We start from the raw sequence: 14,856 nt of genomic DNA, 5'->3' as shown, positions 1-14,856 counted from the left end.
TCCAAGAGAAGAGCAGGAGACAGATGGGTGCTTGGTCTGGAGAATCGGGGAACGGCAGAGAGCTCTATCTGGGGTGGAGGCTGATATTTTGAATCAAGGGCGGAGATGATTAACTTTAGTTTATAGATAAAGCTCGCAGCTTGTCCATAGCTGCACAGGTATGCAGCAAGGACTTGAATTCAGATCTTTGGAGTTCAAGTTCTGTGGCGCCTGTGAGCCCTAAATCTAGTGCTAATCCCCCCGCTCCAGCTTCTGCAAGGGGAGGAGGAAGCAGGTGTCTGAATATGTTTGTCTTCTCTTCGTGCGTCTGCTGCCTGAAATTGCATTTGCCCGGAACTTGCAGGCGGGGGCATTTCGAGGTAGCGTGGAGATAGTGAGAGATGAAGAAAGAGAGATTCTTGTCTTTTGGTAACCACAAGCCCTCAACTGATGTACACTCAGCACGTTGGCGGTTGTCAACATGTGAAGATTTCAACAACCGTGAAGTCGGCTGGGATGAGGTCTAGAGAGGCTGATGTTACCACCACGGTCACCTCAGGGAGTGGGGAACTGAGGTGCTGGGACCCCTCTTATCTGGGACCCCTCATCTCATTCCTTGACCAGTAGCTTCTGTCCACAGTGAGTCCTGGGTGTGGCTGAAGGTTTCCACCTTCCAGAAAGTCAAGGGAGCTGAGCTGGGACCTCCATGGCCCAGGAGCAAGGGGTGTTCCAGCCGGTACCCTAGAGGAAAATCTTGTCTTAGCTCCAAAATCACATCCTCAGAAAAGTGAGCTGTGACTCCCTTCTAAGTCAGGCCATCCTACCTACTGTCTCTCAGGGTTTGGTTTTGTTTTTGTTTTTTTGGTGTGTATATTTCTCTCTCCCACTAGACCGTAAGCTCCAAAAGAGCCAGACCGGGTCTGTTTTGTCTACTTGGCATGTTTCCTAACTCCTGACTCATATTTGTCAAATAAATGAATGAATGCCCCCTAAGACCGAGGCCCTAGGTTTCACAGCAGAAGCAGCCCTTGTCTGTTTACTGAATGTGTTCCAGCTAGCAGAATGTCACTTTCAATTCTGCAATTTGGTGGTGGTAATGGGGGGGGGGGTTGGGAGCAGGATGCACTGAGGTTCCTCCCCCCCACCCCCCGGAAACAGATGGTAAAAGGGCTTAAAGTATTGCTGCTTCCCCCAGCACCTTTCTGTGTCCCCACCCCCACCCCCACCCCGCTACCCACCCTGCACCTGCCATCACACTCCGCGTTCCTTTCCTGGGGCTGAAACGGGCTCTGGTAGTCAATTCTCCTTCCTTCTAACTCCAGGCACCAAGGCGGGTGGGATGAAAATTCCTTATTTAGCCAATTGTTTTCCCTCTTCTCTCCATGAACTTCCCAGCCTTCCTCATTCCTCTTCAACTTGTGCTCACACCTCTTTTTAAATGTTCGAAACACCATCTCTCAAGCTATGGCATAACTTACTGTACTTCAATAGCCGCACATTTCTTATGTGTGCCAGGCAGGGGACCAGGCCCGGAGTGGGGAGCAGAACACAGGCGAACAAGACATGAACCCCACCCTCTAGGTCTCACAGCTGATTGGCACAAACAGGCCAGTCTACAATCTCAGGCTAAAGAGAAGCCCCATTTGTCTGGAGCACCAGGCCAGGGCTTGGGAAGTAGGTGGCTTTTATGGAAGGCAGCTAGTAAGTTTTAGGAGTCCATCCACCTTCCTGGGAAAGTGAAAGCATTCAGGTGGAGGGAACACAGAAGCAAAAGCCGAGTTGGAAGGGGCTCGGCCTATGTGGGCAAGGACCAGTGGATGCAGGACATAAGAGATCACTTGAAAAGGCAGGTGAGGGCTGCTCACAGAGGCTCTTGAACGTCAGGTGAGGAGACTGATCTGAAGCCAGTGGGCGATAGGCAATCATCTGAGCTGTGCTTTACAAAGGTGAATAGGGCTGTGCTGAGTCAGGGGGAGGCAGAGGCAGGGAGACAAGTTAGAGGTTGTTCCCTTAGCGAAGCGGAGCACTAATGGCTCTAGGAGGGCAGTGGCCGTGGGGCAGAAGGAGCTGATTCTCCTGTGTGATAACGGCCTCAACTAACTGCCCCCTCAGCCTGAGGTTGGTTTGCCTTCTCCACTTCTCTTTTTGTTTTCTGGTTTTTCCCAGTTTAAGCAAAGAAGGAAATTCATAACAAAAATCTCCTCCTTCCTCTTCCTTCTCCAGCCCGGCTCTCTCTTGGCCCAGGTTCTCTTCTCCTGGCTCTTAGTATCGGGCGCCCCTCTATACGGCCTCTGGCTGTGAGATCTCTCTTTATGTTCCATCCCTATCTTCAGATGTCCAACCCCCCCCCCCCCCCCAGCCCACGATCTGGGGGCTGCGCCTGAGCAGTCGGTTTGCTAATGAATTATAGAAGCAGTACTGATTTATTTCTAGAAGTTGCCTCTCACCAAGGGATTTGGGAGACCCTGCCCTTCCCTAAGAGAACTAACTTTGAGGGGGCCTACAAGCCCCACACTAGTGAAACCACTAGAGATCCGTTGAGAGCTGGAATATTCTCCCAGCTCAGAGAGGATCAGTGAGCCCTCTGCTCCCATAGCTGGCAGGTGCAGAAAGTAGGGTTTTGCTTCAGTCTAGTGACCCAGACATGGCACTTGGAGAAGGGAGATCTGGGGCCTGGTTGTGGGTCACTGCGGTGAGCATCCTTGATATGCAGTGAGGGAGCAGTTCGCCCAGAGAACCTCTGGAGTTTTCTCAGGGCAAAGGGGAGGATGTGGAGTCTGGACCCCATTTTCCTTGCACCTGCAGGGCTCTAGACAAGTAGCTTGTTCATTGTCACCGTGACATCCATAGCACACGCGGGGCGGGGGGCGGGGGCAGCGTCCCAGGGGATTCCCAGGCTCCGCAGGTGACTCGTGGGACTTCCGTGACCTCACAGGCAAAACTTGACCCCCCCCCCGGGGGGCGGGGCTGCAAGCACCCTGGGTAGACCCGGGTGCCCGAAGGACCCGGGTGCCCGAAGGTCGCTGAGTCTTGCCCCTCTCCGGCCGGGGACGCGCTATGGGACTACTGATCGCCAAGCTGATGAGCATCTTCGCGAACCAGGGTAAAGGGCGCACAGTGCCTTCAAGCGACGGCTTTGATCCGGCTCCCACCTGGGGCTCCCCAGATCTGGGGTGGGGGCGGATGCGCTGGGGGACCTCGGGCTCCGAGAGCCCTGCGTGGGCACTTCTTGCAGACTCCGCGGTCTCCCCTGCCCCCTCCCCGCCTGCTCTTCGAGGGTCGCGCGCTACGGTGCACCCCGGGGCGCAGGGTTGGACAAGCCTCCTTCCTCCTGGCTAAAAGCCGCCGCCGCTTTTCCTGCGATGGCGATTTCGCGCTCGGCTCTTTCCCCAGACCCCTTCTCTTGGCAAGCCCAGGGCTCCCCTGACCTTTCGGACAACCACTTTTCTGGAAATATGGAGTGACGGAGGTGGCGCTCAGCTCTCGTCTCTACTGTCTGGGAGTGGCGCGGGTGTCCGGGGCTGGGTGGGAAGCAAACCTGTCCAGTTGGTTTTGTGTGGGGGAGGGGTGTAGGGGAGCAGAAGTGGTACAGTGGGCAGAGGTCTCCCAGCCCGCTGGAAACACTCGTCTTCTTCTGGGGAAGCCCGATAGGGCACACGGTCCCTTGGTTACTGAGTTTGGCCCTGACCCTGTCCTTCCCCCTGGATGACTCCAGAGCACAAGGTCATCATCGTGGGACTGGACAATGCGGGAAAGACCACCATTCTCTACCAGTTGTAAGTGACCCTCTGATGGAAAGAGGTGGGGGTTGGGTCTTCCCACCAGACTGACAGACATTTGGACCAATCACCGGAGCCCTTCCCTGGGTCCCCGGTTTTTTTCCAGTAGCCAGGAGGAGTGGTGAGGGGGGGACGCTGGTGTGACCTTCCTGGTACAGTGAGCCTTCAGACCTGTGGCCCCTCGCCTGGGATTCGAATCCTGCTCGTATGGGCAGCCCTAGTGTTCCCCGCCATACACCCCCCCCCCCCGCCCCCGGCCCCGAACCGACCAGACTAGGTTGTGCAGCCCTGAAGCTGTCAGAAACGGACTTCTCTTCCCGCCTCCCTGCTCTTCGCTCCCCCTAGCGGCCGGTCTCTCCTTTCTAACTCCCGCACCTCACCTTTGCCTCCTAACTTTGTCCCCTTCTTCACACCCAAAAGGGAGAGGGTGCAGTTTGGAGTCTGGCTGAGCTTTGTGGCTCCCGATCCAGCCGAGATGGACACAAGTGCTGACTAATTATCCATCGGTGCTTTTCCCAATATGCAGTCTCTGGATGGCAACTCTCTCCTTTGGAGCCTCCAGAGTATTTACTTAGGAAGATTTTCCCCTGAAAAAGTAGTGTATGTAAATGGTTATTTTAAACCAGAAGAAAAGAGAAAATCAAACACTACACACGCATACAGTGAAAACTAAGTTTCCCCGCCCTAATGCCCGGATCTTCCAGAGGCACTCCCTACATATAAAACGGTGAGTGTTTTCTATGTTAAAGCTCCTCTCTGATGGCCTTCGCTTGTATCGGTCTCCTTTTCCCAAAATCCCTTGCTACTCAAAGGGTGGTCCACAGACCAGCCGCATTGGCATCAACTGGAAGCTTGTTAGAAACGCAAAACACTGGGCCCCTGCCTAGGCTCATTGGATCAGAACCTGCATTTTAACAAGACTCCCAGGTGATTCAGCTGCACATTAAAGTTTGGGGACACTGCTCTAATTAGACTCCCATCTCTTGGGTCTGCACCAGGGCAAGACTCGGTCTTACTCCTGCCTGCACTCCCCTGGGCCCAGAGACTTGGTCAACCCGGGGCTGAGCCGTTCTGAGTTTGATTCAGCCTGACTTGCGAGCAGAGGGGTGGGAACAGAACGGGCCATGCTCTTGGTGACCTCTCTTCCCTCCCCAGCCTGATGAATGAGGTGGTCCATACATCTCCCACCATCGGTAGCAATGTGGAGGAGATTGTTCTGCAAAAGACACACTTCCTCATGTGGGACATAGGGGGACAGGAGGCTCTGCGCTCTACCTGGAACACGTACTACTCCAACACTGAGGTGAGGAGAGTGTCGGGGCCGGAAGGGGCCTTCAAGGCAGCTGTGTGATGTGAGCCCGTCACTGAGCCTTCTCTGAGCCTTGCTTCCCCCCCACCCCCAGTCCCCGCTTGGTGAGGTGGAGATTGCAATGACTTCCCTCAATTGTTGTGAAATTTAAATAATAAAACAATAGCTAATGCATATGTTTCAAATACTTAATGCAGCACAGCGTTCAGTTAAGATTTTTGGATACTCCTTGGCAGATCTGTTTGCTTGCACTTTGATACACTGCATGGGGTAGGCCCTTGGTCTCCAGGGGCCTTACTTTCTCCCACTCACCAGCTGTGTGTCATAGAGCAAGATCTGTCCTCCTGCGGAACGCGTCTCCTCATTTGTAAATGGGGATCATAATGGTCCCAACGGCACGGGGGACCTGACCGGAGTCGTGAATGGCCAGGGCTTGGCCCAGCCTCTGGCGCGCAATCAGAGGTTGTGCTGTGTGCCCCGCCTCCCCCACTGCCTAGGTGGAAAAGGGAATTAAAATGCAACGAGGCAGTGAGAGCTTGAGACCAGACCAGTTCTCTGTGGGGCTTACATCCGGGTGGTGCAGAGGCTGGTCCGGGAGCACAGTGGGCAGGAGACACGCTCATCAGAGGAAAAGCCCACCGCTCACAGTTCCCCTCTGCTGGCCAGTTCATCATCCTTGTGATTGACAGCACGGACCGGGATCGGCTGCTGACCACTCGGGAGGAGCTGTACAGGATGCTGGCCCATGAGGTAAGGCCCCTGAGGTTGGGAGAGAGCCCAGTGTCCTCACTGTGTGACTTCAGCCGACTCTCTTAGCCTCTCTGAGCTTCATTCCTGATCCCCCAGTCTCTGAGAGCCTCCACCCCGGCAGTCTGAAGAGCAATAATGCCCTCAGCACGACTGGTCACAGAAGCCAGAGTTGCTGGTTCGGGTCCTGACCCCGGTTCTCATTCACTGTGGGACCCCCCAACAGGTCGCCTCACTTCTCGCATCCTCAGTTTGCCCAAGTATGAAATGGGAGGGATCACCAAATTACTGCCTCATGGGACCGTTGTAAGGATCATATGAGCTGGTTGGGAGGCATTCCGTGAGCTGTCGGTGTCCATGGATGTGGTTGTTTTCACTTGATGTGGTTGCCCTATCCCTGTCCCACCTGGGCATGGGCCTCTCCTGCAGGTGACTGGGGCTGGGCTCTTCTGTCCACAGGCTCTGCGAGATGCTTCCGTCCTGATCTTTGCCAACAAGCAGGATATGAAGAACTCCATGACCACCGTGGAAATCTCTCAATTCCTCACTCTTAGTGCCATCAAAGACCACCCGTGGCACATACAGGGATGCTGTGCCCTCACTGGGGAAGGGTTAGTGGCTGCCCCACCTGCACCTCCAGGGTTCGGCCCAACCAATGAACAGCTGACCATCAGAACCTTCTCCTGTTTCTCTCCTGTCAGGATCTGGCTCACACTTAGATCCTGGGCCGAGTCAGTCAAGCACCCACCCACAGCTGAGATGCTGTGGGTAAGCAGTGAGCAGGATAGAGTGCCTGCGCTCAGGCTCATTCTGAAAGACAGGCGACAGGCCACCTCAGCACAAACATTTTAGGTACAGAGAGGTGCTTTGAATAAAGTGAAATTGGATTAACAGTGATAGACGGGGCAGGGTTGGGTCTGACTCAGCTCTGGTGGTCAGGGACGCCCTCTACTAGGACATGACCTTTGGGCTGCAATCCAAATGGGGAGAAGACGGCCACAGCCATGGGAAGACCTGGGGGCAAGCCTTCCAGGCAGAAGTTGCTGACTCTTTCTGACCTTGAGTTTTCTTATCTGTAAAGAGGAGGGTGAGTATACCTACTCCCTCTGTAAGTTCCTGTTGAGAGCACGTGACATCAATCATTCAACATTTATCGAGCCCTGAATTTGTGCCAGGCACTTTTCTAGGCACCAGAGAAACAGCGGCGAACAAACCACAAAATCCCCTGCCCTCATGGAGGTTACTTTCCATGGGGGGGGGGGGGCAGACACTAAACAATAAAAATAAGAAACATATATAGTAAGTTAGAAAGTGATAAATGCTTGGGAAAGATCAAGTAGGCAAAGGAGATTGGAAGTACGTGGGCAAATGTTGCCATTTTGGATAAGGTACCAGGGAGGGGCCACCAGAAAGTAGCTGCTGAGTATAAATACCTGAAGGATGTGAAGGAACCAGGTCACGGTCACATAGAAAGGGCCTTGAGTCAGGCTTGGAAAGTTCTCTTTTCTCTCTCAAGTGGGATCACAGCAGGCTGGGGACCCAGGCGCCCGGAGACTTTAGGCAGGTGGGCCCAAGGAACCACATGTTTCTGATAGCGTCCTTGCCACCCTCCTCCCGCAACCCACATCCATCCCCTCTGCCAGACGGTAGACCGCAGAGGGCATGTCTGTTTTTTTTCACCAGTAACCCCAACCCCTAGCACAGTACCTGATGTACTCAGTCCATTTATGCTTGTCGATTGAGAGATTGGATGCGACATTGGTTGTCCCCTCCGTCAGCTCTGGGTAGGGGCCGGGGGCTTGGAGGCCGTCATCCTTGCAGGATATGCTGATCTTTGCCCTGTTCCACCTTCCCTGCAGGCTGCCCGCGGGGCTCCAGTGGATGCAGTCTCAGACCACTGCCAACTGATGTCCCAGGCTGAGGCCATCCAAATACTTTGGGGGTTTTGCTTGGACTACGTGGGTGGAAAACCCAAGTGACTATTCCTTTTCTACGATTCTCGGATGGGAGCTGGGTCGGCTATGGACAGTGAGGTGAGATTGCCACAGTCCACCCAACCCTGTGAGTTTGACTGCATGCCCTGAATTGCTGTAGATAGGACAGCAGAAAAGCTGCCCTTTCCTCCGTGGAAGCAGGTGTCCTTGGAGGCACCAGGCAAGCTGTTGGACATGTTGAGGGATTAGGACGTGGAGCCCAGTCCCCTTGGCCTGCAGCCTCTTTGAGGAAAAAATGGGGGGGGGGGCGGAGTAAGAGACCCGTGGAATTGCTCTTTATTTCCTAGAACCCCACCCCTGGCCCCTTGGCTCCCACCCCAGCTCTCTGGCCCCTCAGCCATCTTTGAGGAAAGGAGATTCCAGAGAGGTGAAGGGGCGGGCTCAGGGGAAGGAGGGCAAAGCCAAAAACTGGTGGGAAGGGAGGAGGACGGGACACCCCAGACAGGGACAGTCCCTTGCATGGCGGGGAGTCCCACTCCTCCCAGGCCTTTCTGTTCCCTCTGAGATGCTGGCTCTGACCACAGCTTGTGAGCGTTCAGCCATCTCATCCTATGCCCTTCATTCCCGGTCCTTCCAATGTGAATCCCATTCCTCCCAAATTTCCCCGATTCCTACAGAGTGCCTATCTTGACCATCTTTTGTAATGACTTTTTTCCACATTGTTTTAGAATTTTTATAAAAGTGTAATAAATGCCATTGAAAACTGCTCACCTCTTATTTCTGCCTGCTCCTTCTACCTGTGCTTCAAACTAGCTTTTGGTTTTTGTACGGGGCTATCAGGTAGGGGGAAATCTTCCTTGGAAATAGAGGGGGTGGTGCCTTAAGGTCCATCTGCCCAGAGGACTGGCTGGCTCTTTGGTCCTGGGCTCTATCACCCTCTGCCCAGGTAACTGACACTTGGCTTGCCAGGACTGGGAACTTTCGGCTGTACCTGGGGCTAGGGGTGGAGGGGCTTGATGCTGACTCATGGAGGAGGGAAGTAGAGGCCCTTAGGGATTTGAAAAGCCCAGCAGTCCTATCTCGGTAGAGCTGAAGACAGGATGGAAACCCAGGCTGTCCATCTGTATACAGGGAGCAGTGCCGTTACCCCATAAGACCTGGGATGGTCCTGGAACCTGTGGGTCTCTCTCCTTCCCAAGTCAGGCAGTGGACATCTCGGGGACAGTCAGGACACAGTTGTAGAGGTCCCAGGATTCCTTAACCCTGTGGTTTTCCTGAGGCGTGATTGTGGAGGAAGAACTCAGCAATCCTAGCCATCCCCATTCAGATTCTGCTCTTTCCATTAGATCGTTTTGGCACAGCTCTCAGGTAACAGCGTAATTTGATATTTTCTTATACTACAGAGATCTATTCTAAGAAGAAGCCAAAGGCGTGCTGGGGGTATAGCTCAGTGGTAGAGCATTTGACTGCAGATCAAGAGGTCCCCGGTTCAAATCCGGGTGCCCCCTCTGTGTTTCAGCCTTTTCGTGTTTTCTTTGTCCTGCAGTCCACCTCTCAAAGTGCCCTAGCAAGGGAGAGGGGGTGCAACTTAGGGCCCTGTTACTTCATTTTGCAGGAAGGCCAGGGTGGAGTCCCGGCCTCGCAGACCCACGCACTCAGGTCGCGTGTGTAGACTAGAGGGATGCAGTGCGAGGGCAAGGAGCTCCGGGCTAACCCTAGATGGACGATACAGACGGCCCACTTCGGTAGTGCTACGGCTGAGGCGGTCCCACTCCCAGGTCCGCTTGGCCAGTGACCCGACGGCTTTTCCTGGGGAGGGAGGCCGAGTATCTAAGGGCCAGGCTTGGGCTGGGGAAGGAAGGCCCAGAAAAGCGCGCCTGAGCGTGCGGGACGGAAAGAGGGGCGCCAAGAAGCAATAAAGGAGCTCTAGCAGGGCAGGAAACTGGGAACCCGGCGCAAGAGAATGTCTCCGAATCGAGGGCTCTCGAATGATCTCGAGGGCTTTCTCCTCCCACATTCCCAAACTGCATTTTCGGGAAACAAGTTCTGCGCTCAGGAGAGTAATCTTTTGAGATTGAGATCATTCCCAATTTTCGTAAACGTCGGACTCCACTTTTCGCAAATCCGTCAAAGCGCCTGCGCAGCAGAAGCACTAAGACGCTACCGCGCCAAGACGTCAGCAGAGGGGGTATAGCTCAGTGGTAGAGCATTTGACTGCAGATCAAGAGGTCCCCGGTTCAAATCCGGGTGCCCCCTTAGGATCAGTTTTCGTGGACCACGGTGTCCATGCGCGTTTTTATTTAAAGGTTCCCCCTGTCCACAATTTCATGTTGACATTTCCTTCGCCACCTCTCTTTTGGGGAGACGACAATTGGTGCAAGAAAGACGAGAGCCTGCAAAAGGCGGGAATTCTCAAGTTATGGTTCTTAAAATGTGCTCCCCGGACCAGCACCACCACCTGGAGGCGTGTTAGAAATGCAGATTCTCGCTTTTTCTGAGAACTATTGAATTAGAAACTTGGGAGTGGCGTCCAGAAATTTGTGTTTTAATAAGCCTTCCAGGTGATTTTGATGTACACTCAAGATCCTGAGGCTTACATTTAAAAAAATTTACGTCCCTTGCTTCTAATTATTTCCAAGCTGCTGTTTTCAGCCTGAGCCCTTAAAAGAAACCTTGTAAGACAGACCGCGTCTCTCCATGTGGCCACTAGAGGGCAGCAAGAAGCCACAGCTGGAGGCGGATGCCTATTCCCACTTGAGAGTGGGCAAAATTGGGATTTGAATTAGACAACGAGAAGAACTTATAGACAGGCCTTGCCTTGTCCCATTGTAAAGGATTAAAGAGTTCAGGGCTGGAGGAGGTTGTTTCTGGGACCCCGAATCCAGAGGAGGGAGGAACTGGGATTCTGAGGGATTAGGGGGTCTTTTAGTTCTTGTTTCCTTCTCAGGTCCTTCCTTTGGCCTGTCAGGGAACACCCCTCTTCCAGCCCATGCTGTTCCTTCTCCTGTCCCCACGCGTATCCCTCTTCCTGGGGAATTCCCCCAAGGGCACTCAGAGTCCATACCCTACCTGTCCGCGATTGTCCAGTCCCTAGGCCCCAGCCCCAGAAGAAGCCAGAAGCCCCTTACCCCTCACTCGCGACCCCCCCCCCCCCCCCCCCCCCCCGGTGCTCCAGCTCCTTGGTATCGCACAAAGTAGGTCAGGGGAGGGAAGAGACAATTCCGTGTCCTGACCTGATTCCCTGCCGTCTATTAAATCTCCTAAATTGCGGGTATTTTTATTCTGTCCTGGAAGAAAAAAAAAAAAAAAAATGGTGATCTATTCCCCAGAGTCTGTCATAAGGTGGTGGCAGGTGGGGTGAGACGTCTTCTTGCTGTGGGGCTGGCTTTGAAGATTGATTGGGACCCTGAGCAGGCCTGGAGTCCCCAAAGAGAAGGGTGGCTTCGGCTACCTTCTGGCCGGGGGGTGAGGGGAGGTGCAGGCTATTTTAAAGTAGGTGTGAGCCAGGCCCCCTTCATCCCCCCCCCCCCCCCCCCCCCCCCCCCCCGCCTCCCGTGTCTGCTGGGCTGGTGGGCAAGACGGTGCTGGAAATGGGGAGTGACGGGAAAAAAAGAAAGGAGCCACGGGGTCGGTGGGTGGAATTCGGGCCTGTACTGGTGAGAGAAGCTGGGGGGTCTCTGCTGCAAGGGGAGATTCCTGGGGTGGGGATGGGCATCAGAAAGCCACAGAACTCTGAGGAACAGCCCAGAAAGTCGGGAAGCCTGGTAGAGCTTGGGGGGTCGGTATGGCAGGAGTCCATCGTCCGAGGAAAGAGGCGGCCTGTCCCTTCCTGGAGTGTGCACCCCCCACCAGGGTTTTGTCTCCCCGGCTTTCCCACGGGAGGGAAGGAGGGGAAGGGAGGCAGGAGCTAAGGTGCGGGGTGGGGTGCCGCGGCTGCTCTCCAGGGCTTCTCCCAGCCCAGGGTCCCCCGCCCCGTCCCCTACTCCGCCCCCAGCACCCCCCCCCGCCCCCCCCCCCCCCCAACCGCCTTCGGAGCGCTCCGGGAGGGCTGGGAGGACCCGGGAAGACTCCGGGAGCGCTCGGGAGGCGCCGCGCCCCCCCGCCCCGCCCCCTCCCCTTCCGCGCTCAGGGGAGGCCGCCGCTCTGCTCGCTCGCCGCCCGCCCGCGCCCGCGCCCGCGCCCGCTCCCGCCGCCCCGCCGGGCCCCGCGCTCCGCCGCCGCCTCGCCGCCCACTCCTCCGCCCGCCAGCCCCGGGGACCGCGCCGCCCGAGCCCGGCCCCTCCCTCGCCGGGGCCCGGGCCGCAGCGGGCCGGGGGCGGGTCCCGACACCCACCATGCGGGCAGAGCTCTGGCTCCTGGTGCTGGTGCTCAGGGAGGCTGCCCGGGCGCTGAGCCCCCCGCCCGGAGCAGGTAGGACTGGCCGGAGTTGGGGGGGGGGAGGGGGGTGGGCCGGGGCCCGGGAGGGGGCAGTCAGGCAGGCGTGGGCACGAGCAAGTACCCACCGGCTGGCGATGTCGGGCTGGAGGTGGGGGGGGGGGGGCACTGTCCGCGGAGGGCCAAGAGCTCTGTGGGCTGTGGCAGGTGGACAGGGACCCACTCACTTTCTTTAAACACATGCGTGAGTGAGAGTAAAGGCGGCAGACACTGATACCCCCCACTTCTTTCCTCCTGGAAGGACACTGGAGGGACCCCAGTAGAGGGGGCTACATAAGGCAGTGACTCTGGCCCCAAAGGGGACAGTGGGGGAGTCGTAGAGACCCCTGGTCACGCTGAAGGAGGATGAATCTGATGAGATGGGGAGCCTGGGGTGCCTCCTGCCCCAGCTTTGCCTCCTCTTTCTCTTCCTGCCCCACCGCCCCCCCACCCCCACCCCCACCCCCAAGCTGACCCCGGTTGGGTCTGAGTCGGATTTTGGGGCTGGGTGGGAGCAATCAGGGGAATGGTGGAGACCCAGCATCTCTCCCAGAGGAAGCTCTGTAGCAGCCTGGCTTGCTAGTAGGCTTCGTCTCCCTGCTTGGAGCCTGGAGAACAGTCCTGGGCCCACGAAGAAGCAACTTGCTGCTCCCCCCTTCCCCAGCCTCCAGGGTCCCCCTGTCACTCTTGCTGTACTGTCCTTGTGGACTCTGGCCATTAGTTGCTCTGGCTCTGGATAGTGGGGGGGCTCCTATTTGCACACTCCTCTCCCCTACACCGTTCTCCACAATCATCTCTCCCACCTGGAAGTCCTTTCTGAGGTCTACCTTGAGTCTCTCATATTATAAAAGAACCATTTTTTCAGCTTGCAATTTTACATGCCCCTCCTTTCTCCTCAGGCACCCAGACCTTCTCTGGGGTTGGGGAGGTGGGTGCTTTGCAGTCTAGCCTCTTGACAGAATTGGGAAGACAGAGCTTTATGCCTCACTGACATAGGTGTCCTTTAAATGGGACAGAGCAGTGGCACGAGGTTGTCCGGGAGATGCTGTAGTTGGGGCTGCTTTGTCTCTGAGGTGTGCTACATCAGGCACAGCATCAGTGACAGCGTTCTTGACTTTAATGGTCCTTGTATGTAGCTGAGACAAGCTTGGGTCCCTGTTGAGAAGGAGGGTGGGAAAGGGTACTGGTGGTGAAAATGTGGGCAGAGAGCAGTGGAAGCTGATGTGGCAAGAGGCTGTTGGTTCAGAACCACCAGGTTTCAGGGAGACCACACAGGCAAGGGCCAGAGACTTGGCTTCTTGTCCCAACATCTCACTTGCTGTGTAACCTTGAACAAGTTACTTTCCTTCTCTGGGCCTGTTTCTCCACTTATAAAGGGAGGCTGTGAGCAAAATCTTTACCTCTTGGTGGTGGGATTCCGAGAGATTTTTTTTCTTTTTTATGACTGTCGTGCCCTTTCAGATTTGTTGTGACATGTGTGGGTAATTGATAATTCAAAAAATAGATATAAAAAGGAAGAGGTTGGACAGGTCAATTTTTGAAGTCCTTTGCAGCCCCAAACCTGGTGGGATCTTTTGAACCCAGGATGTGACTGGGTTGATGAGGGGGGTGGGCCCTGGACCCCTGGCTGAGTTGGGAGAACTGTGGAGACGGTTGGGGAAGGGGAATTGAGAGGTAACAAGCATGTGCTGGGGGATGGTGGCCAGACTGGGGCCTGGCTGAGGGCTGCCTCCTCAGAGTCGGATTGGGGTCGTAGATACCTGGGGAGGTCGGGAAGAGGGGGGCAGGCAGAGACTTAATTCAAATCTCTAAGTAGAGGACACCCTGTCTTCTCAGCTTTGCCAGAGATTCAGCCAGGAAAAAATGGACTTTCTCTGCAGCAGGAGAGATGGGTTGGACTTAAGGAAGCTCTAGGAAGCCAGAGGGGGCAGCTATTGACTCGGTCCAGCGGTTTTTTTCACCAGGCCCGGCTGGATTGGAGGAAAGGTCTGTGTGGAGGTAGGGGGCGTTGTCTGTTGGAGGAAGAGGTGGAGGGGTGGATATTCTAGGGGAGGCCTCTAAGGAGGGACAGCCTGGCTCAGATCAGTGGCGGAGCCCTGGGGCCTGGTGAAAGGGCAGCGGGGAGCTGGATGTGAAGGGGCATCATCCAGCCCCAAGGCTCCAAGCTCTGTGGGCAGGGGGACCTCAGGAGGGAGCTGCGGTCTCCCCTCCCTCTTGATGGGTTGGCTTGTTTGGTGGAGCCTTGAAACTTCATCCATCATTAGAATGGAAGCAGGAGAAAGATGAGTAACCCAAAGATATAGTCAGGAGGGGAGGGAAGACCACTAGAGGGGGACAGACAGGAAGATGGCCTTAGGAGGCACTGGCAGGGGCAGCAGGGTTCGGCCCCAGTGGGACCAGCGCTGCCTAAAACAGCTATAGCGAGAAGAGGCAGCTGGAGGGCATGTCTTTGGTTTGGGAGTCGGGAGATCAGGCCCAACCCCAATCCCTGGTGATCCTGGCCACTTCCTCCTTTCTCTGCACCTTGGGTTCCTCTTTTATAAAACGGGGTTTGGGCCAGATTGTGTCTAGGGCCCCTTATAACCATGCTTCTGCTTCCAACCTCCTTCTTGCCACCAGACACTTCCAAACAAACTGAGACTAAAGTCCAGATTTCTGTTTTGTTTTCCAATTGGGAAAAATTTCCATTTCTCAG

General features: G+C 55.5%; 2 protein-coding genes and 2 non-coding genes across 6 annotated transcripts in view; all 4 read left to right on the top strand.

The window, feature by feature from the left end:
• The first annotated feature begins 1,311 nt into the window (after positions 1-1,311).
• Positions 1,312-8,531, top strand: ARL5C (ARF like GTPase 5C). Of its 2 annotated transcripts, XM_060646221.3 has the most exons (7): positions 1,312-1,863; positions 2,915-3,082; positions 3,695-3,755; positions 4,914-5,061; positions 5,734-5,817; positions 6,274-6,425; positions 7,674-8,530. In XM_060646221.3, exons 2-7 carry the CDS (start codon positions 3,037-3,039, stop codon positions 7,720-7,722), a joined length of 540 nt encoding a protein of 179 aa, XP_060502204.1. In that variant the 5' UTR covers positions 1,312-1,863; positions 2,915-3,036; the 3' UTR covers positions 7,723-8,530. The 2 variants fall into 2 exon arrangements, with proteins under 2 accessions (XP_060502204.1, XP_060502203.1); XM_060646220.3 differs by lacking the exons at positions 1,312-1,863; positions 2,915-3,082; positions 3,695-3,755 and adding an exon at positions 3,763-4,485 and having other exon boundaries at positions 7,674-8,531.
• A 653-nt stretch (positions 8,532-9,184) lies between these two features.
• TRNAC-GCA (transfer RNA cysteine (anticodon GCA)) lies at positions 9,185-9,256 on the top strand. The gene has a single exon. It is a non-coding gene; the product is annotated as a tRNA-Cys (tRNA).
• Positions 9,257-9,932: 676 nt separating this feature from the next.
• Positions 9,933-10,004, top strand: TRNAC-GCA (transfer RNA cysteine (anticodon GCA)). Its single transcript has one exon. It is a non-coding gene; the product is annotated as a tRNA-Cys (tRNA).
• Positions 10,005-11,826: 1,822 nt separating this feature from the next.
• The window catches only part of PLXDC1 (plexin domain containing 1), a 63,413-nt gene continuing 60,383 nt past the window's right edge, over positions 11,827-14,856 (top strand). The window contains exon 1 of one of the 2 annotated variants that reach the window (XM_081791264.1): positions 11,827-12,158. In XM_081791264.1, coding sequence (XP_081647390.1) covers positions 12,083-12,158 — 76 coding nt within the window. In that variant the 5' untranslated portion in view covers positions 11,827-12,082. The remainder of the gene's footprint in view (positions 12,159-14,856) is intronic. The other variant, XM_078437203.2, reaches the window with a different exon arrangement.

The sequence above is a fragment of the Panthera onca genome, chromosome E1 (genome assembly GCF_046562875.1).
Source record: "Panthera onca isolate mPanOnc1 chromosome E1, mPanOnc1 haplotype 2, whole genome shotgun sequence".
Classification (NCBI taxonomy): domain Eukaryota; kingdom Metazoa; phylum Chordata; class Mammalia; order Carnivora; family Felidae; genus Panthera; species Panthera onca.
This window is presented reverse-complemented; position numbering and strand designations above follow the sequence as displayed.